Source organism: Pongo abelii, chromosome 2 (genome assembly GCF_028885655.2).
Source record: "Pongo abelii isolate AG06213 chromosome 2, NHGRI_mPonAbe1-v2.0_pri, whole genome shotgun sequence".
In the NCBI taxonomy this organism is placed as follows: Eukaryota; Metazoa; Chordata; class Mammalia; order Primates; family Hominidae; genus Pongo; species Pongo abelii.
Genome location: NC_085928.1, coordinates 121169364 through 121189326, shown reverse-complemented (window position 1 = coordinate 121189326; position 19963 = coordinate 121169364). Strand labels below are relative to the sequence as shown.

General features: G+C 41.6%; 2 protein-coding genes across 5 annotated transcripts in view; one reads left to right on the top strand and one right to left on the bottom strand.

Annotated features, from left to right (window-relative positions):
• Positions 1-1578, top strand: part of FBXL2 (F-box and leucine rich repeat protein 2) — a 146375-nt gene extending 144797 nt beyond the window's left edge. The window contains exon 16 of the transcript XR_002914316.3: positions 609-1578. The gene's annotated coding sequence lies outside the window, so the exon portion shown is untranslated. The remainder of the gene's footprint in view (positions 1-608) is intronic.
• UBP1 (upstream binding protein 1) overlaps positions 1-19455 on the bottom strand; it is a 52649-nt gene extending 33194 nt beyond the window's left edge. For 2 of the 4 annotated variants that reach the window (XM_002813974.4, XM_003776290.3), the window contains exons 1-2: positions 18784-19455; positions 4448-4599 (exon numbers count right to left, since the gene is read on the bottom strand). In XM_002813974.4, coding sequence (XP_002814020.1) covers positions 4448-4599; positions 18784-18896 — 265 coding nt within the window. In that variant the 5' untranslated portion in view covers positions 18897-19455. The remainder of the gene's footprint in view (positions 1-4447; positions 4600-18783) is intronic. The other 2 variants (XR_008523804.2, XR_008523805.2) reach the window with 2 other exon arrangements.
• Between the last annotated feature and the right edge of the window lie 508 nt (positions 19456-19963).

Sequence of the window (19963 nt, the reverse complement as noted above, 5' to 3'; positions counted from 1 at the left end):
GCATCAAAGGCTCAGCCCCCAGCTGTTAAGACAAAAGGCAGCCTATTCCAGCCAGATCCCTGTCCAAAGGGAAAGCAAGCTATGTGTACTCCACCCTCTGGTGGCTCCATGTTGGGACTACAGTTTTTACTCCAGAGTCAGGGACTCAACTCCTCTTCTTATTCAGGCATAACCAAGGAAACACAAATACAGGTTGCTTTTTTTTTTTTTGCGGGGGGGCGGGGGCGGGGGACTGGAGTGCAGTGGTGCAATCTTGGCTCACTGCAACCTCCACCTCCCAGGTTCAAGTGATTCTCCTGCCTCAGCCTCCCGAGTAGCTGGGACTACAGGCGTGCGCCACCATGCTCAGCTACTTTTGTATTTTCAGTAGAGATGGTTTCACCACATTGGCCAATCTGCCCGCCTCGGCCTCCCAAAGTGCTGGGATTACAAGCATGCGCCACCGCACCCAGCCTTAAACACAAATAAGTTTTTAAACTCAGTCCCACTGACGTTCAAAAAGAACTCAAAAAATGACACTAAGACATCAATACAACTAGGAAAACTTGCTCCAATTTCTACTGACAAAGTGAAGACTATACCAAATTTGATTTTTATTTTCTTTACAGCATTACATAGTGGCAAATATTCTTCATCAAGAATGACCATTTCGGCTGGGCGTGGTGGTTCACACCTGTAATCCCAGCACTTTGAGAGGCCAAGGTGGGTGGATCACTTGAAGCCAGGAATTCGAGCCTGACCAACATGGTAAAACCCCATCTCTACTAAGAATACAAAATTTAGCCACACATGGTGGCGTCTGCCTATAGTCCTAGGTACTCCAGAGACTGAGGCAGGAGAATCCCTTGAGCCTGGGTGGCAGAGGTTGCAGTGAGCAAGACTGCATCGTTGCACTCCAGCCTAAGAGACAGAGTGAGACCCTGTCTCAAAAAATAAATAAATAATAAAATTAAAAAGAAAAAGAAAAGCGAATCTAGTGAGCTGAAGATACTTTGCTAGTCTGGATCTTTGTCTTATTACTTTAAATTAGCAAGCTTCTATTATTCAGTAGACAAAGAGGTAGGGTGAAAGATACTCAGAAATGTCTCAGTCTGGTCCAATCCTTGTCCAAATCTAGAAAAAGCTATGAATCCTCTCATTAGAAAAATATACCTTTAAGGACTACATCCCAGCTACTCAGAAGGCCTGAGGCAGGAGGACTGCTTGAGCCCAGGAGTTCAAAAACAGCCTGGGCAACATAGCAAGATCCTGTCTCTAAAAACAACCAATAAAAGGAAAAGGAAAGAAGGGAGGAGGGAGGAAGGAAGAAAAAAAGGCCAGGTTCAGTGGTTCACGCCTGTAATCCCAGCACTTTGGGAGGCCAAGGCAGGAAGATCATTTGAGCCCAGGAGTTGGAGATTAGTGTGGGCAATGAATAGTGAGATCCCCCATCTCTACAAAATTTTTTTTTTAAATTTGCCAGGCATGGTGTCCTGTGCCTGTAGTCCCAGCTACTCAGGAGGCTAGGGTGGGTGGATCACTTTAGCCTGGGAGGTCAAGGCTGCAATAAGTCATGATTGTACCACTACACTCCAGTCTGGGTGACAGAGCAAGACCAAAAAGAGAGGGAGAAGTAAGGGGGAGGGGGAGGGAGAGGAGTGGGGGGAGAAAGGGAGCAGAAAAAGAAAAGGAAGGGAAGAAAGAAAATATACATTTATAGAAAATTAAAAACTTGTTTAAGGATTCATGGAAAATTTTGGGTTTAAAACTTTTTGTCAAGATGATAAATGCTAAGATACAGTCTGTGCAAAGCACAACACACTATTATATATGATACTCATATAAGTATTATTTTGAAAGGTACTATAATTTCTTTTAAAAGGGTACATAAAAGTACAATTCCTTTAAAATTACTCAAAAAAAATTTTTTTTTTTTTGAGACAGAGTCTCGCTCTGTCGCCCAGACTGGAGTGCAGTGGTGTGATCTTGGCTCACTGCAACCTCAACCTCAGGTTCAAGTGATTCTCCTGCCTCGGCCTCCTGAGTAGCTGGGACTACAGGTGTGTGCCACCGTGCCTGGCTAATTTTTGTATTTCTAGTAGAGATGGGGTTTCACCATGTTGGCCAGGATGGTCTTGATCTCCTGACCTCATGGATCCGCCCACCTTGGCCTCCCAAAGTGCTAGGATTACAGGCGTGAGCCATCATGCCTGGCCCATATTTTTAAAAATTACTAAAATGTATGTTGTTTTAAACATGTCTACATATACAGTTCAGCTTTCTACCTTTTTTCTGAAAAGACTAGGAAAAATCAAGAAATAAATTAACAGAATTCCAGAACCAAGAAAATATTCAACATTAATACTGCAGTAAGCAGAATAAAGTACAAGAAAATCACCTGCCCTTATATTGATTATATTCAAGTGAGGTATCACCTGAGAAAGAGGCACAAGGGAGCCTGCTGGAGTACTGGAAAAGATGGAAATAGGTAGTAGTTTCAAGGGAATATATATGTAAAAATTCATTAAGATTTGTGCACATTACTGTAATACTTCAAAAAAATTTTGTTAAAACCTAAGCTTTCCAAATTGACACTGAGCAAGGTAATTAACTGCTCTAAGTTTAATCTATAAATGAATAAACCTCTCCTAGAGTTACTGTGAGAACTGAATAAGGTTAACACATGTATTTAATACAATGCTAGATGCACAGTATCAATTAGTGTCAGTCTACTATATCACTACTACAGATGGTGGATTATGACTTTTATCTATATGAAATATCTTTATCTGGTTTAAGAACAACGATGATAAATTATGGGCATTCCCCCAGGCCAATAAATGCACATCCTACATGTTGCTTTAAACAGGGTGTGTATGTGTACTAATTCATTCCATGGTATGTATATCACAGAACTTAATCGACTATTCCACAAGTAAGGAAAATTCAGGTTATTTCCTTTTTTAACTTTAGAAATAAAGTTACAGTGAATATCCTTGCCCCTACATTGTTTCTTCTGTTATTTTTATGTCTAAAACAGATTACCAAATAAGTTCTTAAGGTTCTTTCAAATATAAAACTTAAGTCTCAAATAAGTGATTGCCTATCCAAACACTAAATATAAAAACAAACAGGGAATTGTCCCAAGTGCCAGAGACAGGACTACCTGAAGGTAAAACTTTATAGATTCTAAACTTATATATCAAATGAAAAGGTAGAAATAAGTTATTCTTCCACATTTCAGATTAATCACATGTAAAAGTCTAAAATCTATTGCTCTTTCCAAAACTTCGAGTAAAAATTCTATTTAATGACAGAAAAATAAACACTATATACTCTTAAGTGAACAGATCTATAATTCTAATTTTTTGAAAGAAAATGTATATACATTCAAGAAACAGACCAAAAATGTTAGTCAATTTTTGGCATTATCCTTTCACATATTTCCCAGTTTTTCTACAATGAGCATAACAGTAAAAATGTTCAAAAAATTGTTTAAAATCAGAATTCAACCTGCTTTCAGTATATGTATCCAACAAATTAATTCCTGCATTCAAAATACTTTTGTTTACAGGGGTAAGTCACATCAGCCTGTGCCCAACTGCAAAGGGCAAACTCTCCTCTTTCCAAAGATAAACTCGGCCGGGTGCAATGGCTCACGCCTGTAATCCCAGCACTTTGGGATGCCGAGGCAGGCGGATCACCTAAGGTCAGGAGTCTGAGACTAGCCTGGCCAACATGGTGAAACCCTGTCTACTAAAATTATACAAAATTAGCTGGGTGTGATGGTGTGTGCCTCTAATCCCAGCTACTTGGGAGGCTGAGGCACGAGAATTGCTTTAACCTGGGAGGCGGAGGTTACAGTGTGCCGAGATCGCGCCACTGCACTCCAGCCTGGGCGATAGAGCAAAACTCAGTCTCAAAAAAAAAAAAAGGTAAACTACCCCCACATCTCTATTTTCCCTCCTTCCCCACCATCCCTTTCATATCACTGAAATGTAACACTCTGACATAAACTACAAACAAGATATAGGGGATAAAATTTGATGTTTATTTAGCCACAGACTCCATCCTTGTGCAGCTTAAGTCTATTTTCAGCACAGAACTGCTTCATGTTCAAAATCCAGGTTCCTTGCTAGCTGGACTTCTGATTCATTCTCAAGTTCCATATTGAAATCACTGTCCCTAAAAATAACTGACTTCCTTTCCTACTTGCTAGTCCTTTAGATTATGTCTTAAAAATCCTGTAATAAATCTTCCTCCTCAGACCCTCTTTAATGCAAATCAGTTTACACAAACTGTACTTCAGCTGCTCACAGTAAAATTCCTACAATTTTCATTAAGTTGTAAAATTTAAGAAAAAGAACCTGATTTTTAATTATTACCAATAATCTAGGCTACAATGCCAAAATATTATTTTGTATTTCTGTAAATTCTTACATGTCAAATGTGACATAACCACACTAACCTTGGTTCAAATAAGTAAGCGTTTCATCATGCAGTTTTACTGCTGGCGACGTTGCGGCACACATCACATACTGAAAGGGTGGGTGCTCTGTTTCACCATCCAATGGAAGGCTGGAATCTTCCTGCTTGAAAATGGGCAATGCCAAGACATCACTGAAAAGCAAAAAATCAACACTGACCTTATTTTGGGTTTGAAATGTTTGTCTACAGCCATATCATCCTGAATGCACCCAATCTTGTCTGAAATATTTAAAAGCATATAAACATTTGGGGATAGTTTTTTTTTTTTAATTTAAGATAAGAAATTATATGTAGAATAAAAGAACTATTAATGCTATGTGGTTCATCTAAAGGATGGCATTAACAACCCCTATCTCGGGGTGGGAAGCAGGGGAGGGCGGCAGGGCAGCTCTGAATATATATATATGGCACTTTAAAAAATTCTTTTAAAACTTTAAGGTCCAGATTCTTTCTATAAAAAAAAAAGCAAATCAAGAGTACATAGCTACCTGATTTGAAAGGCAAGAAATAATACTGCTGCCAAAGGTAGGTCACACTTGACACCATGGAATTACAAAGAAGCATCTGTTTAAAATGGGGTTTTACAAAAAGTTCCCTGCTGTGCCTTGGCAAGTGTTAAGAACATAAAGCTTCATGCCTAGTCTAAAATAATGGCTCCTTCTGAGAGGTAAACAGGAGCAGTAGCAGTAGCAACAGCTGCTATTCTTCCCCCAAGAATAACCTGGGGCACTGATTGGGAGAGTGATGAAGGGTCTTCTGGGACACTGTCTATATTGGATGTTGTTTGGTTTTAACAGCTTTATTGAAATATAATTTACATATCATAAAGTCACCCTTTTAAAGTCTGAAATTCAGTGGTTTTAAGTATATTCACATCATCAGTATCTAATTCTTGAATTCCAAAATATTTTCTCCCCTCAAAAAGAAATCCCATACCCATCAGTAGTCACTCACCATACTATCCCAGACCCACTCAGCCCCTGGCACCCACTGATTTGTTTTCTATCTCTACGGATTTGCTATTTGGGACATTTAAATGGAATCATATGACTATGTGGTCTTTTGTGACTGGCTTCTTTCACTTAGCATGTTTCATGGACCATCCATGTTCTAACATGTACCAATGCTTCATTCTTTTTTATGGCTCCATTCCATTGTATAGACATACCGTATTCTGTATCCATTCAGATGATGGCCATCTGGGTTGTTTCCATTTTTTAGCAATTATGAATCATGCTGCTATGAACACTTTTCTATGTTTTTGTGTAGATAAATTCTGTTAAGTATACACCTAGAACTGGAATTACTGGATCACATGGTAACTCTGTTTAACTTTATTTTACTTATTTTATTGGAGACAAAAGTCTCACTTTGTCACCCAGGCTGGAGTGCCGTGGTGCTATCTTGGCTCACCACAACCTCTGACTCCTAGGCTCAAGTCATTCTCATGCTTCCGCCTCCCAAGTAGCTGGGATTAGAGGCATGTGCCACCACACCCGGCTAATTGTATTTTTAGTAGAGACAGGGTTTTGCCATGTAGGCCAGACTAGTCTCAAACTCCTGGCCTCAAGTGATCCGCCCGCCTCAGCCTCCCAAAGTACTGGGATTACAGGTGTGAGCCATCACGCCCCACCTCTGTTTAACTTTCTGAGCAACTGCCAAGCTGTTTTTCAAAGTGGTTGCAATAATTTTACATTTCCCCTATTAAGGTATGGAAGGTGATTATTTGTTTGAGATAATTATCTGAGCTGTACGTTTGTATCTTAACTTTTCTATACTCATTCTTCAATAAAAAGTAAAATGATAATAACAGTAGCAACAACAAAACATCAAATGAATAACTACTATATCAACACCAATAATAGGGACTTGTCTGAACTGCTTATTTTCTCTTTTTTTCCTACAAGCTGTTCACTCAGATACTTGGGTAGCCAGGTCAATTCAGTTCAATTCAAAAACAGAATGTGAAAACAAGTGAAATGGGACGGAAACCCTGGAAGAGAACGTTATCCCACCAGTAGTCCCTACTTCCCTCATGCATTTCTATTAAAGCACTGTGCTGATTTTCAAAGATACTAACTATCCACTAATTCTCGCTCTCTTATTTATACCCAGGAATTGTCAAAACACTCCTACGTACACAAGTAATAACCAAGGATCGCACGGTTAGCAATGGTCCCAACACTCCCATAGAGTTCTCTCAACACCTTGACCTAGGGATTTTGCCCCACCTAAGCTCCTGCCTTGGGGGCAGATATAAAAACTTTTCAGAAGACTTCAGGCCAGGAGCAGTGGCTCACACCTATAATTCCAGCACTTTGGAAGGCTGAGGTGGGTGATCACCTGAGGTCAGGAGTTCGAGACATGGAGGGCGAAACCCCGTCTCTACTAAAAATACAAAACTTAGCTGGGCGTAGTGGGGTGCACCTGTAGTCCCAGCTACTTGGAAGGCTGAGGCAAGAGAATTGCCTGAACCTGGGAGTCGGAGGGTGCAGTGAGCTGAGATCGTGACACTGCACTCCAGCCTCGGTGACAGAGCGAGATTCCATCTCAAAAAAAAAAAAAAAAAAAAGAATCAGATCACCTCTTTATAAAAATCAGTCCTAACAGTCAAATTGGCTCCAGGGAAGATAAAAATATATACTGCATTTTATGTATATGTAAGCATTTAAAACCCTCTCAGAGAGAAAGAAAACAAGAATGAGAGTTGTGACTCAGAACCATTAATTATACTGAAAAATAACACAGGGAATAATTTTAACATTTCAATGTTAACTGCTTGGGTTGATCATTAGATACAGATCATCAAAATAGATGTATAACTGCATGAGAATGGCTTTTTATAAATAAATTGTCACATATGGAAGACACAATTTTATATGCTTCAGATCCTAGAAGACAACCACTTTTTTATTCATTTGGTTATAGTCTCAACGATCCACACAGAAAATACTATGCTCATGGTAAGTACTAAACGACTCCTGAACAAACATATCAACATGTAAAGATCATTTGCTATTGAATTTCCAATTAATTTTTTACTTAATTCGAAAGAAAATGCCTTCCAGTCAACACAGCAACCAGTGATCCTTTTCAAACAGAAGTTAAACCATTTCAATTCTCTGAACCCTTACATCAGCTCACTTTCAACCAAAGTCCTTACGAAATCCTACATCTCAAAAAAGAAAAAAAAAAAAAAAAAAAAAGCCCCACGCAACCTGCTCTTCAACCCCTCTTTTCGTCACCCTCATTCCCCCTGCTCCAACTACCCCAGCCTCCTGGTTCTACTTTTCTACTGGATATCCTAATGGCTCATTTCATTCAAATGTCATCTTTTCAGTGACAACATGACACTGGAGTCCTCCCACCCACACTCCCAATTTCCCTACCCTAGCTCTATACACAGCTCTTACCACTTTCCAACAATATACATGACTTACTAAGTTTGTATCTGCCATAAGCACGTAACTCCAAATACGTGTTTCTTCAATGACTGATGCCAGCATCTAGCACAAAGGAGCTCAAATACTTGCTGAATCAATGAACTGATTGCTGCATTAATAATCAACCAATTAGTATTAAGATTGAAAACTAGGTCTCCAGACAAGATTATAATTTCTACTATGTTGAAAGTCCTAAAACCTTGATGGTTTTTGTAATCCCATAAATGGAAACAGACTTTTGAGTACTAAAGACAGAACGTTAAACGGAACTAAAAGTAGGGTGTTTTTTTTTTTTTTTTAAGACAGGGTCTGGCTCTGTCTCCCAGGCTGGAGTGCAATGGCATGATCATGGCTCACTACAGCCTCAACCTCCCACCTCAACCTCCCAACTAGCTAGTATTACAGGCGTGTACCACCATGCCTGGCTAATGTTTGTATTTTTAGTAGAGTGGGGTTTCCCCATGTTGGCCAGGCTGATTTTGAACTCCTGGCCTCAAGTGATCCACCCACCTCGGCCTCCTAAAGTGCTGGGATTACAGGCATGAGCCACTGCGCCAGGCCCAAATGATGCATTTTAGAAGGCAAAACTGAAAGATCTACATGTTGGTAAATTTTAATGTAGCTTAGCACCAAAAATCAGGATGCTAAAAAAGACTTGGAAATCACAACAAGCTTGATCAAATGAAGTATAAAAATCTACTAGGACACCTAAAAATCCAGCAATGTAAGCTGCCTTCAGGGAGGACAAATGAATGACTGCAAGACCCTAGTGTGAGGCAGAGACTGCATTGTACACCCTCTCACAGCCTTTGAATATAATTATATGAATGTACTAATTTTCAAAAACAGTGAAAATTTGAATTTTTCTTAAGGACAAGATAGATAAAACATATATGGAAGCTAAATGAGAATTCTAAAGAGACATGAAAGAAACGAAATAGGAAAAACAACATAGAGAACTGTTTAGTAATGGCAGGCTAAGTAATTTAAATGAACCTATACCCCATCCACCCTCACTGAGAATAAGGGGAAAAAAAGTTGTCAGAGAACACGTATATTCTTGAAAGTATTGAAGAACTAATAAGATAAGGAAACAGGCCGAAATCTGAAAAAGTGCAGTAAGTCCAAGCAAGCCTAGAACTGAAAGTGGCTTTTACCTACCCAACCTGAGGAAAGAACTGCAAAGCTGTACTGTAGTTTTAGTGGCCTTGTGGGTGTAGGATACAGCCATCCACATTAAACTGAAATGAGAACAACCAGATGCTCAGGGTAAGGTGAAGAGAAAGTACTGGTTAGCTTCTCCAGCGTGGTCCGGGGAACCACTGACAGATAGGGCTCCCGGGGGTCTGACAAGCAAGTGAAAAGATTTAGGCATCAAATTATTCCAAGTAATTTTGAAATGCCAGTACCCCAAAATAACCAGGCATAAAAGGACAAACAAGACTCTAGAAGCAAAAACCAACAGTAAAAACAACAGATGACATATATCCAGTTCCAGATTTTGTCTGCTGGTATTCAGATCTTTTCTGCCTCTACTGCAGAAGGTTAGAAGCCTGAAAACTACATATAGAAGAATTCTTGCTAGACAGTCTTGTCAGGTTCTCCAAAGGCAAACACTGGTGGAAAATTAAAGAGCGGGAAAGGGAAAAGCCAGATGCAAAAACAGGCAACCACACGGAACGCAGCTGCGGAAAATTTCAGGGGATCAGCAGCCATGCCTCCAGCAACAAGCCCAAGAACAACCAGGTAACATGGCCTCCTCCTCCAACCCTTCCAGCTCCTTTCCAATCAACTACTTCACTAAATCCCTCTCTGCTTGAGACATCTCACTGATTTCTGTTTTCCTGACTGGACACAGACCATCAGAGATTTCAGATGCTGGAATTATCAGATCCAAATTATAAAATCATACTTACTCTGTTTAAAGAAATAAAAGAAAAGCCTGAAAGTATCTGCAAGGAACAGGAAACTTTAAAGGACAGCAAAACTGAAAAAGAGCAAATAGAACTTCTAGAACTGGAAAATAAAACTGTCCAAATTAAGAACTCGGGTTTAATAGCAGCTCAGACAGAAGTGAAGACTGAATTAGGAGACTGGAATACTGGAATATAGGTAAAAAGAAGTTACCCAGAAAGCAGCACAGAGAGGGAAATGATGGAAAATGAAGAAGTTAAGAAGGGACCAAATGAGAAGATTCTGCCTTAAATTCAAGTCTCAGCAAAGAATGGAATAGAGGCAAAAACTGAACACAGGAAGGCTGAGCAAATTCTAGAACTGGTGAAATATACCAATTCATGGATTCAAGAAGCTCAAATGACCAAACCAGAATAAATAAGAAATACACACCCAAAGTGGGCGAAGGATATGAACAGACACTTCTCAAAAGAAGACATTTATGCAGCCAAAAGACACATGAAAAAATGCTCATCATCACTGGCCATCAGAGAAATGCAAATCAAAACCACAATGAGATACCATCTCACACCAGTTAGAATGGCAATCATTAAAAAGTCAGGAAACAACAGGTGCTGGAGAGGATGTGGAGAAATAGGAAAACTTCTACACTGTTGGTGGGACTATAAACTAGTTCAACCATTGTGGAAGTCAGTGTGGCGATTCCTCAGGGATCTAGAACTAGAAATACCATTTGACCCAGCCATCCCATTACTGGGTATATACTCAAAGGACTGTAAATCATGCTGCTATAAAGACACATGCACACATATGTTTACTGCGGCACTATTCACAATAGCAAAGACTTGGAACCAACCCAAATGTCCAACAATGATAGACTGGATTAAGAAAATGTGTCACATATACACCATGGAATACTATGCAGCCATAAAAAATGATGAGTTCATGTCCTTTGTAGGGACGTGGATGAAACTGGAAATCATCATTCTCAGTAAACTATCGCAAGGACAAAAAACCAAACACCGCATGTTCTCACTCATAGATGGGAACTGAACAATGAGAACACATGGACACAGGAAGGGGAACATCACTCTGGGGACTGTTGTGGGGTGGGGGGAGGGGGAAGGGATAGCATTAGGAGATATAACTAATGCTAAATGGCGAGTTAATGGGTGCAGCACACCAGCATGGCACATGTATACATATGTAACTAACCTGCACATTGTGAACATGTACCCTAAAACTTAAAGTATAATAAAAAAAAAAAAAAGAAATACACACCTAAATACACCATAGAAAAACTCACAAGCCAGTACAGCATATGAAAGTTCTGCCGGGTGCAGTGGCTCACGCCTGTAATCCCAGCACTTTGGGAGACTGAGGCAGGCGGATCATGACGTCAGGAGTTCAAGACCAGCCTATCCAATATGGTGAAACCCTGTCTCTACTAAAAAATACAAAAAAATTATCTGGGCATGGTGGCGCACGTCTGTAGTCCCAGCTATTCAGGAGGCTGAAGCAAGAGAATCGCTTGAATCTGGAAGGCAGAGGTTGCAGGGAGCCGAGATCGCGCCACTGCACTCCAGCCTGGGCGACAGAGTGAGACTCCGTCTCAAAGAAAAAAAAACGAAAAAAGACAGCTCCATTTTCCCAGTAAATAACTAAGGGAATCAGTTGAAAATAGGCACGGCGAGGATGAGTGGTGAGGCTGAGGAGGTGTCATTAAGCCTTCTAGATGAGTAGGGGAGGAAATGGATGAGAACGTTATGGTATAAACTACAGAGCAGCAGGAAAGACATACTTGACAGCCAAGGTCATGAACCAACCACTACTAACAAAATCTGAATACTCTCATATCCATTAAATAAATTACATGTATAGTCAAACATTTACTCATCCAAAGAAAGTTAAAATTGGCTGCGTGCAGTGGCTCACACCTGTAATCTCAACACTTTGGGAGGCCGAGACAGGCAGACTGCTTGAGTCCAGAGACCAGCCTGGGTAACATGGTGAAACCCCGTCTCTACAAAAAATAGAAAAAAATTAGCCAGGCATGGTGGCGCATACTCATAACCTCAGCTACTAGGGAGGCAGAGGTAGGAGAATTACCTGAGCCTAGGAAGTTGAGACTGCAGTGAGCCATGATTGCACCACTGCACTTCAGCCTGGGTAACAGAGTGTGACCCTCTTCTGGCTAAGTTCTCTGTTTTGGCAAAGTTTTTTAATTTTAAAAAAATTTTTGGTTAAAACACAATGGTTTGTAATTGTTATTCTAAATAAATTTTTTAATGTTTTCAAATTTCTTGATACTTTCACATTATGAAGTTACTACAACATATACAACATCCTATTTATATTTAGATGGATTGAGACAAAGTAGTAACTAAACAAATACAAGCAACTGTGGTCCTACTCTACTCAAAATCACTGCTAAAAATAAGAGATCCTTTCAAGGTTAAATAGCATTCACAAGTGTATCTCATCTTTGCATTCCCCACCCACACCAAAAAATTACATGTTTCTAAAACAGTTTTAACCACTACACATCAGAAGTGTCAAAATCATAAAAGAAGGAAAAACTAAAAATTGTTACAGGACACAAAAACTAAATGCAATACAGAATCCTGGATTGGAATCTGAAAGGACAAAAGGGAGAAAACTGTGAATTCCAAATAAATTTTGTAATTTAGATAACAGTATTGCACCAAGTCTAATTTCTTGATTTTGACAATAGTACTCTGGTTGTATAAGTAGGAGAAGCTGGGTGAAGGGTACATGTGAACTCTCTATACTACTTTTGTAACTTGAAAAATTTCAAAAACATCAAAATGAAGACAGAACAAGACTCCACATCTCAAAAAAAAAGACTCTACCACCAAAGGCTGACAATTTCATATTCATCTATTAGATCTGTCCCAAAGCAAGCAAAGTAAATAATACAGAGCCTCCTTTAAATTCAGTCATGAAGCTGGGCACCATGTGGCACACCTGTGGGTCCAGCTACTTGGGAGTTTGTGGCAGGAGAATCCCTTGAGCCCAGGAATTAGAGCCTGTAGTGTGCAGTGATCAAGTCTGCAAATAGCCACTGCACTCCAGCCTGGGCAACAAAGCAAGACCCTGTCTCTAAAAATAATAATAATAATAGTATCAGTCACAGAACCTACAGCTAAGAAAAAAAAAAGCAAAAAGCATCAGATGGTATTTCCAGCCAAAGCAAACGTTTAAATGTGTACTGGCAAACCAACAAATGCCACTATGATGAAACATCAAGTTTAGGAGACCATATCAATAAACCACCAAGTTTCAAACAGTCCTAATTGAAGGATGTAAACTGTACTATATTTTACGGGGGCGGGGGAACCCTAATTTTAAAAACTGAACACAATAAAAATCTATAGACAAACAATGGAATTACATAAATTAGCTGAGACAGTTCTTAGACTACATAAAAATAATTTCTTGAAAGTAAGGTTTCAATAGTCAGCAAATCCTTTTTTTTTTTTTTTTTTTGTGTGTGTGTGAAAGAGTCTTGCTCTGTCACCCCAGGCTGGAGCACAGTGGAGGAATCTCGGCTCACTGTAACCTCTGCCTCCCGGGCTCAGGCAATTCTCCTGCCTCAGCCTCCCAGTAGCTGGGATTACACGCATGCGCCACCATGCCCAGCTAATTTTGTATTTTTAGTACAGATGGGGTTTCACCACGTTGGCCAGCCTGGTCTCAAACTCCCGACCTCAGGTGATCCACCTGCCTCAGCCTCCCAAAGTGCTGGGATTACAAGCACGAGCCACTGCGTTCGGTGACTCTATCCTTTAGAGCAGGGGTTGACAAGCTATGGCCTAAGAGCTAAATCCAGCCAGCCCGTTTACTATGGGTTAAGAATGGTTTTACTTTTTTGTTTGTTTGTTTGTTTTTTGAGATGGAGTCTCTCTCTGTCACCAGGCTGGAGCACAGTGGCGCGATCTCAGCTCACTGCAACCTCCACCTCCCGGGTTCAAGCGATTCTCCTGCCTCAGCCTCCCGAGTAGCTGGGACTACAGGCATGTGCCACCATGCCCAGCTAATTTTTGTATTTTTAGTAGAGACGGGGTTTCACCATGTTGGCCAGGATGGTCTTGATCTCTTGACCTTGTGATCCACCCACCTTGGCCCCCCAAAGTGCTGGGATTATAGGCGTGAGCCACTGCGCCCGATCTGGTTTTACATTTTTTAAAAGGTTGTAAAAAAACAAAATGTGACAGAATCCATACATCCCACAAAGCCTAAAATATTTACTACCTAGCCCTTTACAGAAAAGGTTTGCCAACCTTAGCTTTACAGTAATAAATTTTAAAATGTGGACACTATAATCTTAAATCAAAAAAATTTTTAAATGAGTTAATTTATTAAATCATTTCCTGTACTGCAGCCAAGATTAAATCCAGGAAAAAGTTGTTAAACCTTGAAATTAGAAGTTTTATAGAAATTGCTTCACGAAAAGATTCTAGGGAAAAAAAAACAGAAATTACTGCCAATTCTCGGAGTATTCTGAAGAACCCATAATAAAATTTTTAAATTTCACTAATCCTAAAATTGTTCTACACAGATGTTCCCTGACATATAATAAAGTCTCAATCAACCCACTGTAAGTTGAAAACATCATAAATCAAAGATAAATTTATCAGCCTGGCCAACATAGCAAGACCTTATCTCTACTAAAAATAAAATTTTAAAAATTAGCCAGGCATGGTGGCACTGCCTGTAGTTCCAGCTACTCTGTGGCTCAGGTGAGAAAATTACATAAGCCCAGGAAAGTCAAGGCTGCAGTGAGCCATGATTGTACCACTGTACTCCAGTGTAGGTGACAGAGCAAGAACTAGTCTCAAACGAATATTTCATGCACCTAACCTACTGAACATCATAGCTTACCCAGCCTACCTTAAACATGCTCAGATCAGTTAGATTAGCCTACAGTCGCGGAAAACCACTTGGCAACACAGTATACTGAATGGGAACTACGGCTCCCTGCCACTGCCCAACATCACAAGAGAGCATCATACCATGTATCAGGAGCCTGGGAAAGACCAAAATTCAAAATACAACATACAGTGTCTACTGAAGGTGTTTCTACTGAATGCATATGGCTTATACAACAAAAATTTTAAGTCAAACCATCGTAAGTTGGAGATCATCTGTACTTCTAAGATATATATCACCTACTCAGGGACATTCTATTTTAGCATGAGACCAAAAGAAAATCATCAATTATTAATAGCTACATAATAAACCCTACCCTTACTAATCTTTTACTAACTTAATACTGATCTAAGTTGAAATTCTCTTACCTTACAGGGTCTATAACACTAATTTTTTTTAACTTTTTAAAAAGTGACAGATAATAGTGTACATTACCATGTACAACATGATGTTTTGACATATATACACTGTCCGATGTTTAAATTCAACCAATTAACAAACGTATTACCTCAGTTATCACTGTGGTGAGAACATTAACATCCACCCTTTGCATTTTTCAAGAATACATTGTATCATTAACTATAGTAACCTTGTTGTACAATAGATTTCTTAAATAAACATTTTACCTTTCAATCAATATAGGAAATCTGTCATTAGCTCAAAGCAGTTTTGCTTTAGCAAATTATCTGCAAACTATGGATGTACCTCCCATTTCAAAATATATAATGTATGTCTTTTGTTTCAAGAGGTTTATATCACAGCGAAATTTAACAAACAGGGCTCAGACAATACTTTTAAAGTAATAATTTAATACCAAAATTTTTATAAGAGTAAGCTACACAAGCCATTACTTCCTATAACCTTCAAAAATATTTCAATATTGAGCCCCCAAATCCTAAAAATTAACTTGGTTACAGATGATAAATTTCATACAGTGAGATGGAAAGAAAATTACCCGGTGGTCCAAAGACCCTCTTTGAGTATTAATGAGTATTATTTTTTAAAGTCATTTGGTTATCTACTCCATACTTCACAAAACAAGAATGACCCAGATTTCAAATTACCATGGGTTTCAGTCTTCACTCTGTGTGGGGGAAAAATCAGCCTTCATCTGTTTAAGCCAATCACTTTAACATCTATGACCCTCAGATAATGCATTTACAGTATAAGAAAAGGAGTGGTCTAGACTCTAAAAGGTTTCTAAGGTCTCTATCCATCTCTAAAATCCTGTTACTGTAACCAAGATTTTTAAAAACATTTATGACCTGCCTCATTTCAAATAGAATCTGCTGCAGTTCACATCTCACATCCAAGTATGATACCAAAAAAAAACTAAACAAAAATAACAACAAAAAAGTATAACACAACAGCACACACAGAACACATGAGAACCAGAGCCAAAAGAAAAAAAGAGAAGCAAAGGTAATGTTAGTAATTAGCCCCAATATATTCCCAATATTACCAGCCTACATTATTTTACACAAACATATTTTTCCTACTTTTTTAAGAGAAACGGGTGGGGTGAAACAACGAAAGACAAGGGGGGTCTCATTCTTGCCCAGGCTGGAGTGCAGTGGCTATTAACAGGTGCAATCATAGCACACACTACACCCCTGAACCTCTGGGCTCAAGCAATCTCCCACGTAGCTAGGTCTACAAGCATACCAAACATCACACCTGGCTATTTTTAAGTCAGAACACTGAGAGAAGCCATTTCTTCCCTTTCAAACTATCCTCTCAAAAGATGAGGAGACCATTCCCTAAGAGAAGTGTTAAGAAATACCTCTTTTTTAAGCCATCCAAAAAGCAAATACAGTAAGCACGTTTCATTTTGAAAGAAAAATGGAAAGCTGCCTACAAAATCAATTTGTATCAAGAAGTCATTTTTCCAGTAATTTCTTCAAGTTTACTTCTTGAACTTTGAAAGATAAGCTTTCCTTCCCACTGGATGCCAGAGGAAGTGACTGAATGCTCAAGCTGGAGAATGAGTGAGCCATTCATGGGCACTCCAACCCTCTCAGGGCTCCAGGGCCAGGCATGGAAAGTACAACTACAGTCCAGGGAGGCCTGCAGCAGCTAACTAACGCCTTCTTCAGATTTTCTCCTTATCGAGTCAATTTTGGAATTTCCTTAGTTTGAGAATTTGAAACAAAGGGCCTTGAATTTGCAAGAGGCAAGCACTCTCATCTCTTAGTTTTTGAGGACTCAATTAAATATGAAAAAAATAAGCTTCTTAAAAATGGTAATTACCTTCAAATTTCTTTGAAAATTTAGATTAAATGACACAATCAAAAAAGCATTCAAGGGAAAATTATCCCCGTAAAGAGTATTGTAGGATACACAGAATTACAAAGATCTCACACATTACTTTAAAAATACATGGTCAGGGAAAGGTTTAAAATCATCAAGATTGTACTTCCTTTTCATGGAACTAAACCATACACAGAAGTTATTACATTAATAAGTTGGCTGAATCACTAAATCAAAGTACAGGTCAAATTCTAGAAAAAAGTAAAAGCTCAAAATAGCTATCAATAAGTAAACTTTTCAGCAGCAAACTTTCATTTTACCATAAAAGAGAAGTAACTGAGGAGAGACACATATTGAACTTGCTTCACGTGCCTCCTTTGCCTTGACTGTAAGCCTCGTGTTTCCAGCAGAGCTAAGGAGCAGAATGGCACTAGAGGAGTGCGTTTTCATTAGAGAAGCACTGCCTCTAATACTCCCCTCTGGGGTGACTCCATGACTTTCAGTAGCTCAATCTCCTCAACAACTGAAACAGCTGTTTTAGAAAATAAGCCAACTCATCTACAGGCCTTAAGTTATACAACTGCAGAGAGAAGAGGTGCCAAGTTCAGGAAGCCCAGCAGAGACCAAATCAGAGCCAGACGCTGGGGAACTCCAGGTTTAATATGCTTTCCACCACTCACTTCCACAATCCAAGAAATGTCTCCAACCTTTCTGAGAGTTCTTTATGGCTCAGAACTTCTCTTTAAGATTTAAAGACCCAATTACTTCAAGGAGCAGCCACCAAGATTCCAGGCCAGCTTTGACCCAGAAGTCCTCCTCTAGAGCTGCAGTAAGATGTATGAATGCTACTGGGAAACTGTAGAGCACTTCCAAGACATCGGACATTTTCTAAAGAACAGAAAGCTACACTTAATTCACATTATTGAAAAGCTGCCAAACCACTGATTTTTAGACTTTATTAGTCAAGTCAACGCTATGGTAAACTATATTTCAATAAAGCCACTAAAAAAATACAGAGTTTCCAAACTCCTAACAGTTAAAAAGGATAAAGGGCAGAGACTAAGCTCAGATCTGTTTCAATCTCTCCATATTAAAATGAATGACTGCTGGTACAGACAGCAGAGACTAAACAATTGTTTGTGGTGCAATCACTGCATCTTAAAACCCTCAAGAGGAAACAGCCTGAGAGGGTAGTCTCCAAAATGAGAAACTTCACTTTGAGACAATCAAAAAAACAAAACGAAGTCACAGTGCTACTCCCACCGCTGCTCTTTCAACTATAATTTACTAACATCAAGTGACTAAAATCTGCAGCCAGAAAAGACCATAATGTAGGACAACAGAGTAGGAACTGATCCCAAAACGCTGGACAGTATTCTCCCAATATAAGTGCTGCCTTTTCATACAGTGTATTCTAGCTCCAATGGGACTTGTAAATCACTTGTTAGGAAAGGAAGCCCCTTCCCCCACCAACCCTAGCCATCCTAATAGCTGGGCGTGTTTTACAGCAAATATGAAGCACTCAGGAGCGGTCCGAGGCCGAAGCTTGCGGGGCCATCCTCCCCCACCCGCCCGTCACCAGGGTGAGCAGAGGCCTTTGGGGTTCCATGGCCCCCGACCGCCACGCGGCAGGACTCCGACCCTGCAGCCCTGGAGGCCCGCGCACCTCTGGGAGCAGCCGCATCTGGCAGAGACTCAGGGCTGCATAGGCCTTCCCCAAGGAGAGAGGCTTCTCCCCGCCCAGGGAGCCCAGTACCTCATGCTGTAAGCGCCGGCGCCCAGCTCCTGCCCGATGCCCGAGAGGCTGGCGTCGAAGTCGTGCACCAGCCCGGACTCGATCACCTCGTCCATCTTGAGCACCCAGGCCATCTTCCGGCCTCGCCGTCGCCCCGCACAGCGCGGCCTCCGCGTCCAGGGCGAAGGGGCCGGAGCTCCGCTGGCGCGTCCTAGGGGAGGGCGCGGGTGAAGCCTCCGGGGGGGCGGCGAGTGGTCACCAGCGGCGGCCGGGACGAGAGCTGCGGGGGCCCCACTGGCAGGGCACGGCGAGCCCAGCGAGCAATTGCAGCGGGAGCGGCCGGGCCGCCGGCAGCGCCACCCTCCCGCGGACACCGGCCCTGCGCCTCATGCCGGCGCCGGGGCCCAGCCCCCGCGCCGCTAGCGCTGCAGCCGCCGCCGACGGCCCCGCCCGGGGCCCCCCGGTCGCATCCTCCTCCGGGACCGCTGGGAGGCTGGACCTCGAGCCGCTCCGAGGACCACACGGGGGCAAGCCCTCCGCCCGCCCGTCACCCGCCCCCAAGCCTTGACTCCTCGCCCCCGGCCCTCCCAGGCTCTAGCGCCACACCACCCCGGCCAACCCCGCCAACGCCCCTCCGCCGGCCCGGACGCTGGCTTCAACGCGGCTCCGACTTAGGTTCACGCGCCGCTTCCGCCTCCCCCGGCCCCGCCCCGACCCCGCCCCGGCGTTCGCCCCACGCCCCAGCCCTCCCAGTACAGCCCCGCGCTTAGGGCCACTCCCCGCGCCTCGCGGCCCAGGAACTGTCCAGAGAGTGCAATGCGGCCCCGCCCACGCGGCTGTTCCCAGCCGGGGTAGCCTCGCTGCCTCCCGGCACAGCAGCCCAGGAAGAGGCGGTGCCAAAAGGGCTGCCAGTTTCCGCCCCTTCCAGCGAGCGAGATGATTGACAGGCCAACTGAGCAATACCTGCAAGGGCTTGGAGGAAGCTCCCGTGAGTCTCTGTGTCCCCCGACTAAACAACCAATCAAAATGTTCTTCACCTTGGGCGGGCTCGAAGACGGAATTTGTTGCCAAAAGAAAGAGTTCATTGGACTGCATGGTAGAAAGCGACCCAAAACGCCACTTCCGGAGGTGATTTGCTCCTCTGTGGTATTTCCCGGTCGTCTCTGCTTTTTGCCCTCTCTACCGAGGGAGTGAGCGGTTC